The following is a 15,924-nucleotide window of genomic DNA, read 5'->3' as shown; positions in this document are numbered from 1 at the left end:
ACTTTAACACCGTATGGAACACACATGATGTTCCATACTCATGACCTACTCCGTCATGTGTTTTCTACACATGTCCATGGGCTTTAGCTCAGCAATAGGTAGTAGCAGATTTTGGCCTAAGCCAGTGGTTTTCAAACCATTCTTGAAACCTCCATTTACATTTTCGTTATCCTCCTTATTTCAAAAAGGTGAATTGAGCTAATTGAGCTAATATGGTCTGAGCTGGGTGTATCCATTAAAGGAAACAAGCAGAAAGCCTGTTGCCTGTTAAAGTCTATTATTTAGGTGCTGTAATAAAATATAATTTGTCATTTACCTTAAAATCCATTTTTTGACACGGCAAGTGTTCATTTAGGCATTTTGCATACTGTTGTTACAATTCAACATACAGTACACTGTTTGGTATACTCAGCTCAAAGACAAACTTGTCTAAGTGGTACCCTAGAGAAAACAGCCATGGGAATAACATGATGTGCTTTATCTGAAAAACAATACTTGTCCCATATTCAGCACTGTATTGCATGGAAAACACATACACACAAAAGGCCCTGCCCATTGCTATTGAAAGACTGGAGGTGTAGCCTTTATAACCAGAACTATTCAAGTTGATGTTAACACATCTTCCTGTAAGACCACAGTCAAGAGACATCAGCAGAAATGAAAGGTGAGACTGACTTTAAAATAAATTAAATTACATTTTAAATCCTTCACCTGTTTATAGAATTGCATATAATTATGTACAGTATTTCCTGGATGTATATAACTTTCTTTTATATGTTTTAGCCCTTGTAATCTTAAGCCTTTTGGGATGTGCACTTGCACAAGACAGAATTTTTTCATGGAATGGTCCGGGAGAACCCAGTGATGTTGACCCCAATGAGAATGGTGACTTAAAAAAAAAAAAAATGTCATATAAAAACCTTAAACAACAATTCAGGCATAGGGGTAGTGAGCTATGATGATGCTTGTCTCTTTGCCTCTGAAGTGTGTCTGACTGATGTGGCATCCTGTGGATGCTGCCTGATGCAGAAGCAGATGTGGAAGATGGAGATGTTTTTCAACATGAGCTTAAATGAGCTAGAAAGGGGACTGGAGAGAGCCCATGCAGTGTTAAACAATATCCGTGGTAAGACAGCCATTTGTAGTAATCTTGCTAATTTTAGCATTCAAACTTCAAATCAGCTTGAACTGTTGGATGCACTTCATTCAAACATCTTTAAACATTTTTAAAAAAAGTTAAGTTTGAAAATCGCCTGCTAACATTTATTATTAGAAGGTTCAGAATTCTTAATGAAGCTATGGAATCATAATTTTATATACTACATAGCAATTATTCTTATTTCTTCCATGTATTTGTATATTGAATTGTGGTTGCTATTTTATTTGGTTTAACAATTTATTAAACACATATTAATTGTCATGACAATAGCAAAATGGCTCTAATGTAGATTAAGGGTGTGTTCACACACTTGTTGTTCGGTTCTCTTGGTTTTTTTGGTCAGGACTAAAAAAGAAGATGATACATTTAGTCCTATTTCACTTAGCATTCACACTGTCATTTTTAACACCAAACCTGAAGATAAAAAACCAGGGTTCAGATGGCAGCTTTCATACTTATTCAAATGAACTGCACTAACAGAGTATGTGTACCAGAGTTCATTTTAATCAAACCAAACCTGCCAAGTGTGAACACACCCTTAATTACCTCTAGGCCAAAGCCTAAAACATGAACCTACCTAAAATTACAACACTGTTCTACTCTCTTCTTAGCACTGCTATATCCTTCTGAAAGTGCCATAGTGACAATTTTTCTAAGTTAATAATGGCTGAGTCACTTTGCCTTTTCTTATGTTTGTACAGCCAGTCGGAGTGCCTTCTCTGTGGCTCTTACTGACACACGCCTATGTGTCGGCCCAAATCGAGAAGACACTGTTGTGAAGTATGGCAGTGTATTTATTAACTTGGGAGATGGCTACAGCACTAACACTGGTGTCTTTGTAGCACCACGTTCTGGTGTCTACAGCCTGGCACTAACTGTTTATAGTGATGCTGGTGCTGCTGGAGCCGCATTAGCTGCTTGTGCTCGACTCCGGCTGAATGGGCGCACACTTGCATCACCGAGTGAGAAGAACAATCAAGACCAGGAGGACAGTGTTAGCGCTCTGCTGGCAGTGCAGCTGCGTGCAGGGGACAGGGTGGATGTTGCTCTTCCAGCCGGTTGCGTTCTGTGTGATGACAACAACCACTACAACACTTTCACCGGGTTCCTGCTCTATGCAACTGATTAATATAGAGAGAACTAATGCTGTTTTCAATATTACATACTACACAGTTTATACTGAATGTTACATTAAAAAAAAATTTGTATAAAATACAATACTAAGTTTGCAACAACTACTTAAAGTTGATCTTGTTGTATGCTACTTTGTGATTTCAATAGTGCAAGAATGGTATATTGTGACTTCAAACACATTAACAAATTCTATGTTTCTCTCTCTGTAGCACCCTGTACTGTATGTTTACAAATAATAAAACAAGACTTCTTTCAAACTACACTAAGAGCTGAAATCAAAATATGAGGACGGAGTAATATTCTCTTACTCCAAAAGCAACATTTATTGATTCATCTCACACTGAAACAGTTGAATTTGCCCACTACATGAGGAACTCAGAGCTTTCTCTTGCTGTGAACTTTAGATCGTCTGTCAAAAGATTAAGCAACTACTTGTATGTATCTTGAGACAAAACAATGGCACTGAAATATTTCAAGTTACTTTCAGTTAAGACAGCTCAAACATGCAATTTAGTCTGGGGCTGGTGCTGCCTTTATTACTATAAGCATTTAAAAGAGGGTTTTGATGGGAAAGGATTGGGGTCCTTGCATGTTTGTTTCAGGGTTTTTATTCTTTATTGAGCCCATTTTACCTGCCATCTAGATATTATTGTGTATTGTAAATGTTAAATGTTATCGAGAAGACAAATTTTGACTTAATTGGCAGGAGGCTATTTTATAATAATAATAATAACAATAATAATAATAATAATAATTATTATTATTATTATTATTATTATTATGGGGGGGGGGGGGGGCTCTGGTTATCTTACATTACTTAAGCACAATTTTAAAAACAAGGCTCATTTTGTCAAAACACTACACACAATTCACAGATACACATACACGAGTAGCAGAACACCTCAATTATTTTGCAAAAAGAAACACTTCATTCAAAACTTTACATTAACTTAACAAAACTTAACTTTGACCGTAAGGAACACACATGATTCATATATTCTGATTATGTTTGATTCATTTACACACTGCTGTGCTCAATCTTAAACAGTTGTAACTTTTATACTTTTCTAATGATATAGTCTGGGTTTGATTTTTTTTTCAGAGATACTGTTAAAGTAAAGTACATGAATATATTACAGTTTTTATTGATTGTTTACACACATTTTCTGAAAGCATGCCTCATACTCTCAGAACTCTACACACAAATCAAAAAACACACACACAATGGGCAAAACCCCTCAATTCTCTTCTTTCTTCTCAAAATGGTATTTTGTTTTCAAATGACACGCACAAACCATCATGTGAACAGACATTTATAAGAACCAGTTGAACACTGATGTGCTCTATGTAAAACACTATGATGAACGTAAAACACTTCTCCATTCATCATAATGACTTTGGTCTTTATTTGGTTCAGTGTTACACTTACTGCAGACAGTACATACATACATAAGTGTGTTGTAAAATATTTGTAGTATTATATATATATATATATATATATATATATATATATATATATATATATATGTGTGTATAATAGTACACAGTAACAAATATATTTTATTTTTCCAACAAAAACAATGTACAGTGCACATCCCAACCAACGCAAAGTTGCACATACAGTGGTATACAGTACAAAACAACAGAAGAATTTACTGTATACAGTTACAGTAAAAAAAAAAAAAAAAAAAAAAAAAAAAAACTATGCTGCTCTGCCTCTGTTTCCATTGTTGGCATCCATTGTTCCAAAACAGAAGAGCTCACCTGTTGCCATTTTATGCTAAAGCTCTGTTTGCTAATTGTAAAAATGTGTGACAGGTGTTTGCCCATGTGATGAGTCAGTGTGCATATTTGAATGGCAGTGTGTTCCTTGTGAAAACAAGAGATTTTTCTGTCCGAAAATTGTGCCAAATGCAGAGAATTGTGTGTAGTGTTTTGGAAAAAGTGTGTTTTAGAACTGCAATGTGAGTGTAAAGCAGGAATTGTGCTTGTAGTTTAGCAGAATTGGTTCAGGGGGTTGGTGCATGAGTTACATGTTGTGGTCATTGTGTCTCAAGTACCAATATTTGTGTGTAAACAATTGAGAAAAACTGTAAAAAAAAAAAACACAAGATCAGTACTGCACATTGATGAAAATATTTATCTCTCACCATATTGTAAAACCATTCAATACATCCATGCCTTTCCAAAGGTTACATTTTGCACTAAAAATCAGAACACATTCTAAATACAATATATTACATTAACAAAAACATTTGTGGAGACAAAACAAAAGCATGATTTTAAATGAAACAAATGAGAAAAAACACCTAAGCATCATCTCTGGCCTAGCTGGATCTGGCCATAGCACTTCATCCACATCACAAACGATGTCCTCTCATGCAAGACAGCGAGGGAAGAATCTTCTTGAATGGCAAATCCATCCTTGCACAGACCCTGCGTCAATTAGGTCAGGCCTTCTCCATGGCTTGAATGAGGCATATCTGGAGATTGTAAAGTGATATTGACAGTATATCCATGTGGTCTTCTGCTGTTATGATTTTGTGTAGTCTATTTAAAATGTGAATATGTGGCCGTGTTGTAAGGGCCTAAGTTGGCATGCTGGTGGAGGACCCCATTCTGCGTGATTGCAACATACATTGTGATGTTACCACCACGTTGTCCCAAGATATTCAAAATAGCTCTGTGGCCAATGATGTTTCACCCTCTTCCTCTTAATGCAACATTGCCTTCCATTTTGTTGAAGACACATAAGCTCACCTTTTGCCTTTTTATAGTACTTGCACCTGATTGTTTAGTTTACAGTTAAGCACCTAAGTGTCTGCAGACCTGACGGCTATGTTTAATCAATTGGATTATAGGGGTGGTATTTTGGAAAGCAGTGTCTTGAAATGGCAAAGAAGTGACATTATGTTAGATTTCTGTGTCTAATGTAGAGAAGTGTGTTTGGTGTTGTGCAAAACAATGTGTGTAGTGTTTTGCAAAAAGTGTGAGACTGAGAGTAGTATAAAGAAGCAAGATTGAAACCAAACTATTAATTTTTTTACTGTAAGCATTTGTGGTTGTGAATACAGTATTACACAGTACAAAAGAAAAGAAATACATCAACCATGTGTAGTTGGACAGAAACAGTGGTTGTGTTTGAAAAAGGAAATCAAGATACTTCATGTTAGATTTTTTTTGTGTGTTACATAGAGAATTGTGTGTTGCGTTTTGCAAAAAGTGTTTTATGAAATTGAAAACTGAGTCGAAGGCTGAGAATTTGTGTATGGTTTTGCAGATTTGGTGTGTGGTTCTGGTGTTTCAGAAATTGTGTGACAAGTAAGGATTTTGTGTGTAAGCAATCCCCCACTAAGAGTTACCTGTGCACAGTACAGTTTTTTTAATTGCTTACACAATAAAAGTGGTACTTGAGGCCCACTCACATGTACAAGATGGCTGCCATGTCATGTCTCTGAGCATTTTGCTCATGGAAATCTTATCAGAATCCAACAAATATCTATGGAATCCTGTTGGAAATCTTAGCAGTGACTTATTTGTCGAAGCAAGTTCTACTTACGCTTCAGTTTTTTGTGTTTAGTGGAGTATAAAAACTCTACATAAGGAGTGGGGTTGTTAGACTAAGTCAAGAGGCTTCTTGGCCTAGTAGGCCTCTGCTGGAGGAGGGCCTGGACATCAGCATTTTTGCCAACATTCAACTACAATAATCACCTTTTGTACATCTTGGTAAGATCATGCCTCCTAAGCAAATTAAAGCCGCAGTGTGTGAGGATGAGTCTGTTGTCACCATGAGTGTACTCTCCCAAATGCTGGAGCAGCAGAGAGAGTTTTATAAAGACATGCTAACTCAGCAACGAGAAAACTTTAAAAGTTTCATACGAGTGATTATGGAGGGAACAAATAAGAGACTGGATGGTGTTATACGGGATGTACAGGAGTTAAAGACAAGTCTGGAATTTACACAACATATGATGGAGGAGATGAAATCAGGACATAAAGAAATTGAAGCCAAAATAAAATCTTTTGAAAACGATATAATGAATTCAAAACGTGACATTGATGAAATGTTCACTAAGCTCGACTACATTGAAAATCAACATAAAAGGAAAAATTTAGTTATTGACGGTATAATGGATGATAAGGAAGAAAGTTGGAGTGGTTTGGAGCAGAAGGTCCAAAACATGTTCTCCACTAATCTTGGACTGGATGGGAAAATCGAAACAGAGCGTGTGTCCAGAGGATGGGTCAGTACCAGGAGGTTGGAAGGCCCAGGAGAATTATGTGCCTCAAAGACAAACAACGAAAAACTAGTAAAGGTTTGGTTTTGGCACATCTAAACATTTGTAGTATAAAGAACAAAATACAAGACATTAATAATTTAGTGCACAAGTATTCAATCAATATATTAGCTCTATCTGAGACACATCTCGACAGCTCTATTCAAAACTCTGAATTACCAGTTAAAGGTTTTAATGTTTTTAGAAAGGATAGAAATAAATTTGGTGGTGGTGTGGCCATCTTTGTGCAAAGCAACATTCCCTGTAAGTTAAAACAAAATTTAATATGCTATGACATTGAAGCTATACGGGTGGAAGTCGATGTACCTTATATGAAACCAGTGCTTGTGGGATGCTGTTATAGACCTCCTGATGCACATGTGGACTATCTGACATGCTTAGGTGAAATGCTTGATAATGCCTCTGATGTTAATTGTGAAATTTACTTGTTTGGAGATATGAACATTGATTGGAATGATGACAGATGCTGATTACTTTCCTATGTAAGTGTCTGCAATCTGCATCAAATTGTTAATGTGCCAACAAGAATCTCTAGCAACAAGGCGGGAATTACAACAGCAACATGTATTGACCACATTTACACTAATGTACCAGAACTGTGTACTGACGTTGTGTCAACACCAGTAGGGTTTAGTGACCATAATCTCATTGCTGTCAACAAGAAAGCTAAAGTCCCTAAAGCTAAAGCTATTTTTGGTACATATAAAAGGTTTTATAAAGTATCTTCTATTGAAAAGATTGTGGGAGAAGTAAAAAATGTTAATTGGAAAGATGTGTACAGTGGCCACAACCCAGGAGCTTCCTTGGATGCTTTCATGAGCATGCTTTTGAGCATTGTTGATAAATATGCACCGATGAGAAATATAGTAATAAAAACACATACTGCAAGGTGGATTGATTCAACACTGAAAAATATGATGAAGCAAAGAGATGAAGCTAAACAAGTGGCTGTGAAAACGGGATTATTAGAGGACAGATTAAAATATTGTAAATTAAGGAACCAAGTTACTAAAATGAATAAAAGGAAAAAGAAAGAGTACTATAAAATAGAATTGACAGTGTTAAACATGATGGCAAAAAGCTTTGGAATATCCTAAATGAAATTATGGGTAGAAATAGAAATGCATCCCCTTCTTTTGTAGAGTCTGATGGAGGTTTTATAACAGAATCCAAAGATATTGCAGACTATTTTGATAATTATTTTACAAATAAAGTTAGTAATTTAAGAAAAGGTTTTGGAACACAAGACTTTAATTACTGTGAACTGATCAAAAATGAAATCATGGCTGATAAAATGTGTAACTTTAACTTTAATTGTGTGCAAACTGCAGAAGTGATGGCCCTATTAAAGTCTCTTCCAACACATGGTAGTCCAGGCACAGACAACTTGGACAGCCTAGTATTGAATAAAACAGCCGAATATATTGCTGTTCCGTTGTGTCATATATTCAATCAGTATATAGTAAGTGGGATTTATCCCACTCTGTGGAAGGAAGGGAAAATTATTCCATTGATAAAAGACAATCGATTATCTTATAATGGGCATAACTGCAGACCTATAAGTATTCTGCCTGCACTCAGTAAAGTTATGGAAAAGATTATTCATACACAAATTTGTAACTATTTCCAGAAAAATAATTTGATGACTATGTTTCAGCATGCATATAGAAAGGCACATTCGTACAGCTCTCACACAGATGACCCATGGATGGCTTAGAAGTATGGATAATTCTGAATTAGTTGGAGTGGTCATGTTGGACTTCAGCGCCGCTTTTGATGTAATAGACCATCATATTTTAACTGAGAAATTGAAGAGCTACGGCTTACACTCCTTCTGCTGTTGCACTGATTAAAAGTTATCTTTCCCACAGAACTCTGCAGGGTTTTTTTTACAATGGTTCTTTATCTAATTATAAAGGTTTAGTATGTGGTTTACCTCAAGGAATTTGTTTGGGTCCTCTTTTGTTTTCTGTTTTTATTAATGATTTGCCCTTAACTGTCAAAAAAGCATCAATGACAATGTTCGCAGATGACTCAACTGTGTACTATGCTGCAGACTCATGTGACAAACTTCATCATGTTCTGTCTAGAGAATTGGATTCGGTGTATGAGTGGGTTAGAGGAAACAAATTAGTCTTAAATATATCCAAAACTGAAAGTATGATTATTGGATCAAAACAAAAATTGATGCTTGGATCGGAATTAAAGTTACATATAGCCAGGCAAAGAATACAACAAGTAGAAAAGGCTAAACTGTTGGGTTTGGTTATTGATAGTAGTCTTTCTTGGACAGAACACATAAATACTATTGTTAACAGAATGGGACGCGGCATTGCAGTAACTAAAAAATGTTGTCATTATTTGAATCAGGACACTTTAAAAATAGTTACAGAGTCATTAATATTATGTCACATGTCATACTGCACCGAGGTGTGGTCTTCTGCATCTAAAAAGGACTTGACAAAAATACAAGGTGTGCAAAATAAAGCAGCGAGACTTGTTCTGGGCTGCTCAATTAAAACAAGCAGAGATCAGATGTATTCTACTCTTTCATGGCTCACTTTAAACCAGAGAATAATAGTTACTTTAAGCACCATGATATATAACACATTGACAGTGAAAATGCCTATTTTTCTGTTTAATCAAATAGTGTACTGTAACTCTGTGCATAATCATAACACCAGAAAGGCAAACAATGGTCATAATGACACCCTATCCAGAAACTAATTTTATGAAGAAAACCGTCCTGTATAGAGCTATTGTCATCTGGAATAATATTCCCATTGAAGTTCGTCAGCTTTGTAATAAGCTGTCATTTAAAAGTAGTCTAAGGTGTAATGTGTTGATGTAGGTTTTTATATGTCTTGATTTATGTAATTATAAATCATATTTTATTTATGCCTCGTCTTATGGACCGAAACCAGATTGTATGTATGTATATACATATATATGTAATGTGTATATTTTATCTACTGTGATGATTGACATGTTGTTGTTGTTGTTGTTGTTGTAATGTAACATTTTAGAATGGACCTCAGGATGACTAGCTGATTGCACAGACTTTCAGCTAATGGGATCCATATAAATAAACAAATAAACAAATAAAAAAAATAAATAAAAAAAATAAAAAAGAACAGTGAAACCATTCACTGTACATAATCTTGAGACCAAGTCTGCAAAACTGCAGTCTGCTTTACATTCAGTTTGCAATTGTAAAACAAACTTTTTGCAAAACTCTATACACATTTCTTTACATTAGACACATCACTCAAAATGAACAGCTCTTGCATTTCATTTGGGAAACACTGGGATTTAAATGCCACAATCATTTACCCATTACCTACACCCAACGATCATGTGTGAAAACACTTGCACATAATTTGTTCACTTAGAAATCAAAACTCATTGTTTTGAGAAACAAATCTTTTTTTTTTACCTCCTTGCAGTAAAAAAAAAACAAAAAAACTTTTTACCCCCTTATAGTGTAAATATACTGTACCTAATTTGATGACTTAGAAATCAAAACTCAGTGTTTTGAGAAACAAGTACATTTTTCACCCTTGCATTTCTGTTTTTCTGTAAATATATACTGAATATGCATGCAAGACAAGTCACCTCTATTTCTATATTACTTTATACAATACAGATTATTTCAAAGCAGCTTCACAATATAGTAATAAATTCAAATTTGGTTATAAAGCAGCTCTAGCAAGCCAATAGTGTCAATATTCCATCAGTTCAGTGTAAAATTCATCAATTGTGCAACAATTGTGCATACATACTGTATAAACAGTGTATTTGTGCACATACATGACATACATGTGTGCGTGACAAGCTCCTGTACACTCCACTGCACACTGAACAAGCAAAAGGCACAAGATTGTAGGATTTTTGATGAATAAATGTGATTTGGAGATTTCTGATTTGGTTAGCTGATGCTTTCACTCATTTTGCCTTAAAGAGGTTAATAACCCTTTACAGTTTCTTTTCTTTTCTTTCTTTTCTTTTTTTTCCATACCCACAAATACCTACACAGCTTTTTATCCAAGTAATTTTTCAACACAGTCTCCCTCAAAACATTTCAGGACATCCAGGCAAATTTACTCACAACACAATTAAGTTTTCCTTTATTTTAACACTAATTACTATTTTCTCTTTCATTTAATTTCTCTGCCATCGCAAACATATTCTGCCAGAGTCTATGCAGACATACCTTACAGTTTTTCACAATTCCTAAGACAAATTTCTTGAAACCTTTACCCATTTTCTCACAGCTTCAAACAAAACCAAATCTTCAAAATACATTCATAAAACATCTTGGTTACTATTATAACCTTTGTTCCCTGATGAAGGGAACAAGACAATGTGTCAATGTAGTGAAAGTAGGAATCGCACTTGGGAGCCCCAAACACCTCTGATACTTCAGAAAAGGCCAATGTTGGAGCCATTTCCATTTCTACTTTCATTTCATATTTGGACTTAATGGACTGATTTAGTTATCTGAATATAATTAACTTTAAGTTTGATCATTATTATTTGTATATTACAGTTGTTGTTTTTTTTTTTTTTTGAAATTGCTGACACAGATTTTGAAACTATGGCTCCATTTCTCAAAACTCTACACACAAAACCCCAAAACATGCAAAACGTCGCACATATCTTTCATAAGGAAACATTTAATTCAAAACTATTTTAACTAATTTGATCTAAAATGGATTTTTGTGTAGTAACTCTACACAGAAACATCAAATGATTATCCACATACATGCCAAACTACACATATATGTGAAAAATGCAAAACATTGCTATCTTGGGTCTTTTGCTTGTTCAGAGTGCAGTGGAATGTACAGGAGTTCGCTGTTAGTTTTGAGTGATGTGTCTAATGTAGAGAACTGTGTTTAAAGTTTTGCAAAAAAGTTTGTTTTACAATTGCAAACTGAGTGTAAAGCGGATAATGTGCTTGTAGTATGGCAGACCTGGTCTAAAGATTAGGTATATGAGTGAATGGTTTCACTGAGTGGGCCTCAAGTGCCACTTTTAGTGTGTAAGCAATTTAAAAAAAACACATTAAAACATTTTCCAAATAAAACACAAGAGCTGTTAGTTTTGAGTGATGTGTCTAATGTAGAGAACTGTGCAAAATGTTTTGCAGAAAGTTGAACAGCTATGTGAAACTGAACAGTGCAGAATACATTGTATGGCATAACCATCAGGAAGTCAGCACATATGGAGCACTTAACCCAAGTATTAAGGGCGAACCTAAAAAGTGGCTTACCACAAGTAATGGGCCTAGCAGTGATTTCCTCCACCGAATTCTGCTACCAATGATTGCTGGAGAATAGAAGGGTGTCCAGGGTTCGCTGGATACAGGGAATTCACATGGGGTAAAAAGCACACATTATTACCTCAGGGAGGACAAAGGAACAAAGTGTGCTTGCATTCCCAAAGGGCAAGGCACATCCTGGACTTGATATGCCAAGAAATGGCATCCACAATCCAGTGGGCGATCCTCTGTTTGGAGACAGCCTTCCCATTCTGCTATCTGCCAAAACAAAGAGCAATTCCTGAGCATCTAAACGCTCTGTCCAGTCCAAATAAATGCACTTAGCGTGCAATGGTAACAGCCAGGATAAGGCTGGGTCTGCGTCGACATGAGGGAGCACTTGCTAGTTCACCACTTGATCCTTAAAAGGAGTAGTAGGAACATTGGGCACATAGCAAGGCTGGGGTTTCAGGACAACATGAGAGTATGCGGGACCGGACCCAAAAGCATGCTTCACTACCAGAGAGCACTTGTAGAGGTGAGCGTGGTCAGGAGTGCCTTCTTCAAAGAGAGGCCGCTTAGCTTGACTGATTCTCAAACATAGCTCTCTGCAGGGCCAGCAGCAATGAGTAGAGGTCTCAAGAGCGAGGAAGACTACCAACTACTGAAAAGATGCCATGGCCATCTCGAGGGGGGTGGGGGGAGTGCTGAAGTCTAAGTGATAGCCTACTTAGGCCTACTTATCCCACCCAGGGGCCAGAGCTCTGGGTGCAGTTGCCAGATTGTGACCTGCCCTTGAGAGAGGAAGTCCTTCCTCAGAAGAATTCGCCAGGGAGGGGTGAGTAAGTCTATATGGGCCAGTAAGGTTCAACCACCAAGATTTGCTCTCCATTCAACCCGATCGTGCACATCACCTGTGCAGTCAGGCTCACTGAGAGGAATGCATATTTGTGCAGTCCCCGGGGTCAGCTGTCAGGGTGTACTCACACTAGGCATGGTTGAACCGGGCCAGGGGACCAGGGACGGCTAAACGAACCACGGCATGGTACGGCATGGTACGTTCACACTAGTCAAACAAACCTGTCTTTTAGGGTCAAACATGCTCGGGCACGGTACAGAGAGCCTAGTGTGAGTACACCCTCAGAGCATCTGTGCTGAGCTACAGTTCAGGAATACCATAGAGGGCTGCCTGAATTCAGGCAGTTCAGCACAGACTCAAGTCAAGTCAAGATAAGTCATTTTTTTTTTTTTATAGTGCTTTTTACAATGCAGATTACAATGCAGATGTAACAAAGTTTGTTTGGGCTGTACAGCAACTCTAGAAGAAAAAAGTGTCATTGTCCAGCTTAAGTAAGTTCAGAATTGATTCATTTCCATTGTAAAAATCATTAGTTATTAATTTGGTTCAGGGGTCTCCAAACTCGTCCCTGGAGGGCTACTGTCCTGCAGAGTTTGGCTCCAACACCAGTTAAGCACACCTGAACCAGCTAATAAAGACCCCTGATTTAGTTCATTTATCTTTACAGCAGCTCTGGAGAAACAGTGATGTCATCTTTCAGCTCAGTTCAGTTCTCATACAATGGTTTCAATGCAGGCAGATCAGTAATATTGTTGAATATTAAGTGTTAAGTGTCCCCGACTAAGAAAGCCAGAGGCAAGTAACCCAAACAACAAACAAACAAACAAACGAACAGTGCATGATTTATGACTCAGGCAGCTTTACAGGTCAGAAGTCAGATTGGGCTCAGAACAATCTAAATATTTAAACCAGTTCTATCTGGTAGATCGGATTCATCATAGGTATAGAGACGGGGTTTGTTGAGGATCTGTGCTACTGGCTTTAGTGTCGATGAGGCCCTCAGTGCTTGCCGCCATGGCTTTGTGCATAGTAGCAGAAGGACCAGGACAGGGAGCAACTGACGTGACTTTCTGCTTAATAAAGCAGAAAAGTCATGATGCAATGTTTTCATGGCCATATCACAATGGGCCCTATTTTAACGATTTTAACGACGCAGGGTCTAAAAGTGCACAGTGCAAATGCGCTTAGGGCATGTCCGAATCCACTTTCGCTAGTTTAAGGATGGGAAAAATGGTCAACACCCAGCGGATTTGTCTAAAAGGGTTGTCCCTATTCTCTTAATGAGCCATGAGTGTGTTTTGGGCATAATGTGCAATAAACCAATCAGAGTCTCATCTCCCATTCCCTTTAAAAAACAGCTGCACTCATGCTGTGGCGGATTCGCTATTTACAAGGCAAGTAGAAAAACTGAACGCTTCTCTAGTAAGGAAACGGATCTGCTCGTGTACGAGGTTTAAAGCGCGCGAGCAGACCATCTACGGGAAAAGCTGGATTCCACCAAAGCATTTTTATCTTTATGCACACAATAATAATATTTTACATTGTAATCCTTTTATTTAGAATATTTGCCATGTTTGTGTGCTGCTGCGCATCCCTGTGTGTGTAATAATCAGAGTGTATGTGCGTTGTGCACCCGCATATAGGCGCATATTTCTAACGCGCTCCTTAAATAACAAAACAAATATTGCGGCATTGACCTTGTCAGTGGCGTAGTCTATTTCAGTTGCCTCAAAATAGTAATGCGCCAACAATACGCCTGAACACGCCTCGTTTTCAGACCAGCACGCCCATAGGCGAACAAATGGGCTCAAATGCATTTGCTACGTAAACAACGTGGAGCAGGACGTGAAAATGATAACTGCGTCGAGCTGAAACTAGCAAAAAACACTTGTGTTGCGCCTGGCGTTTGATCGCATTGCACCGGGTGTATGATAGGGCCCAATGAGTGCATGTACCATCCACAAAAGATGCCTGAGCATGGGAATGGCACAATCAACTACTGCAGTGATTGTGGCGTCTGATGAAGACAGCTGTCGACCAAATATCCAGAAATACATGGGTGTAAAGACATCTTTAAAATGTGTTTTATGTGTTTACAGAACTCTCCAAATGCGTAAGGAAAGAGCGCAACTCATTTGAACCGTGCCGCATTTATCCGCTCAGCCCATGCAGCGCGATCTCAGACCTCGGTCACATGACACCACAACAGCACTGTGAAATCCACTGACAAAGCTTTTGAATTGAGTTGTAAAATGAAAGAATGCAGATATTCCCAACAGCATTGACCCAGAAAACAGGAGAAACATTGTGCTACCAATGAATCATTAGTTCATGATTAGTTAAGAACAGCTGTTAACAACATAATGTTTTTCAATCCACAAATGACCTAGATTTACTGTTTATTAGATTTACTGTAACACAAACTACAACTATAGTATTTTGGCAGAAATGTGGTATATTCATAATGAATGTTGTTTTATGAATCTAATCATGCATGTAACTGTATTAAATGTATTGCAGGAGTAGCTGAAGCAATAATTTTTCTTATGAAAGTATGGCAGTTTTTGCATTTATTTAAAATGTGTTTTACTAAATGTGTTATATTTATGTTTTAGACAAATGGATTAATTTGTTAAGCAAACACTACAACAATTGAACCTCTGCCATTTAAATGAAACATTTCAAGCTGGGTAAGCTATTGAAATAAGTGTTATTGTTGTTGTTGTTTCAACTGTCTTACCTCGTTTTAATACAGTATGTTATTATTTTCAATAGAGTCTGAGTTGTCTGATGACTGACAATGATTGAGTGGCAAAAGAACGTAAGAAGCCTTCACAGCCAAGTTGAGGAATTCATGAGACCTACAATACAAAAACTATTGCAGAAATCAGTAGAGAACATTCCAGACTTCACAACATTCCTGGAATGATGAGTTTAATGATGCTCAGTATAAGGAATGGTTGTCTTATATTGTAACAATGGTTTTGGCTGTGTCTAAGTGCAAATGAAATTAGGTCCACACACGCAGACATGTAGTATAGATTTTTTTTTTTTTTTAACCTCGTCTTTCAAAGATGATCTTAGAGAAATTGCCTTTAAAACACTTCCTGCTATTGTGCCATCATCATCATGTTCACAAATGGAAAAATGCTGTGTCCAAATGCTGTGTGCTAAAATGAAGCGCAGCTTAAATGAGTTTTGATAAAGTACA

The 15,924-nt window shown here is 37.1% G+C and overlaps 1 protein-coding gene across 1 annotated transcript; it reads left to right on the top strand.

Annotated features, from left to right (window-relative positions):
• Nucleotides 1-547: 547 nt before the first annotated feature.
• Nucleotides 548-2,553, top strand: cbln20 (cerebellin 20). Its single transcript, XM_048161468.1, has 4 exons — nt 548-664; nt 784-885; nt 986-1,126; nt 1,861-2,553. The coding sequence occupies exons 1-4, from the start codon at nt 658-660 to the stop codon at nt 2,286-2,288; spliced, it is 678 nt and encodes a 225-aa protein (XP_048017425.1). The 5' UTR covers nt 548-657; the 3' UTR covers nt 2,289-2,553.
• Nucleotides 2,554-15,924: the final 13,371 nt, after the last annotated feature.

This window comes from Megalobrama amblycephala, linkage group LG16, assembly GCF_018812025.1.
Source record: "Megalobrama amblycephala isolate DHTTF-2021 linkage group LG16, ASM1881202v1, whole genome shotgun sequence".
Classification (NCBI taxonomy): Eukaryota; Metazoa; Chordata; class Actinopteri; order Cypriniformes; family Xenocyprididae; genus Megalobrama; species Megalobrama amblycephala.
Note: the sequence above shows the minus strand (reverse complement) of the source record. Positions and strands in the feature narration are given on the sequence as shown.

Bases quoted from the DNA above. Each gene is read 5' to 3' on its own strand.
- cbln20 (XM_048161468.1), top strand. The intron at 886-985 runs GTGACTTAAAAA...TTGCCTCTGAAG, and splicing joins TGTTGACCCCAATGAGAATG to TGTGTCTGACTGATGTGGCA. The intron at 1,127-1,860 runs GTAAGACAGCCA...ATGTTTGTACAG, and splicing joins AGTGTTAAACAATATCCGTG to CCAGTCGGAGTGCCTTCTCT.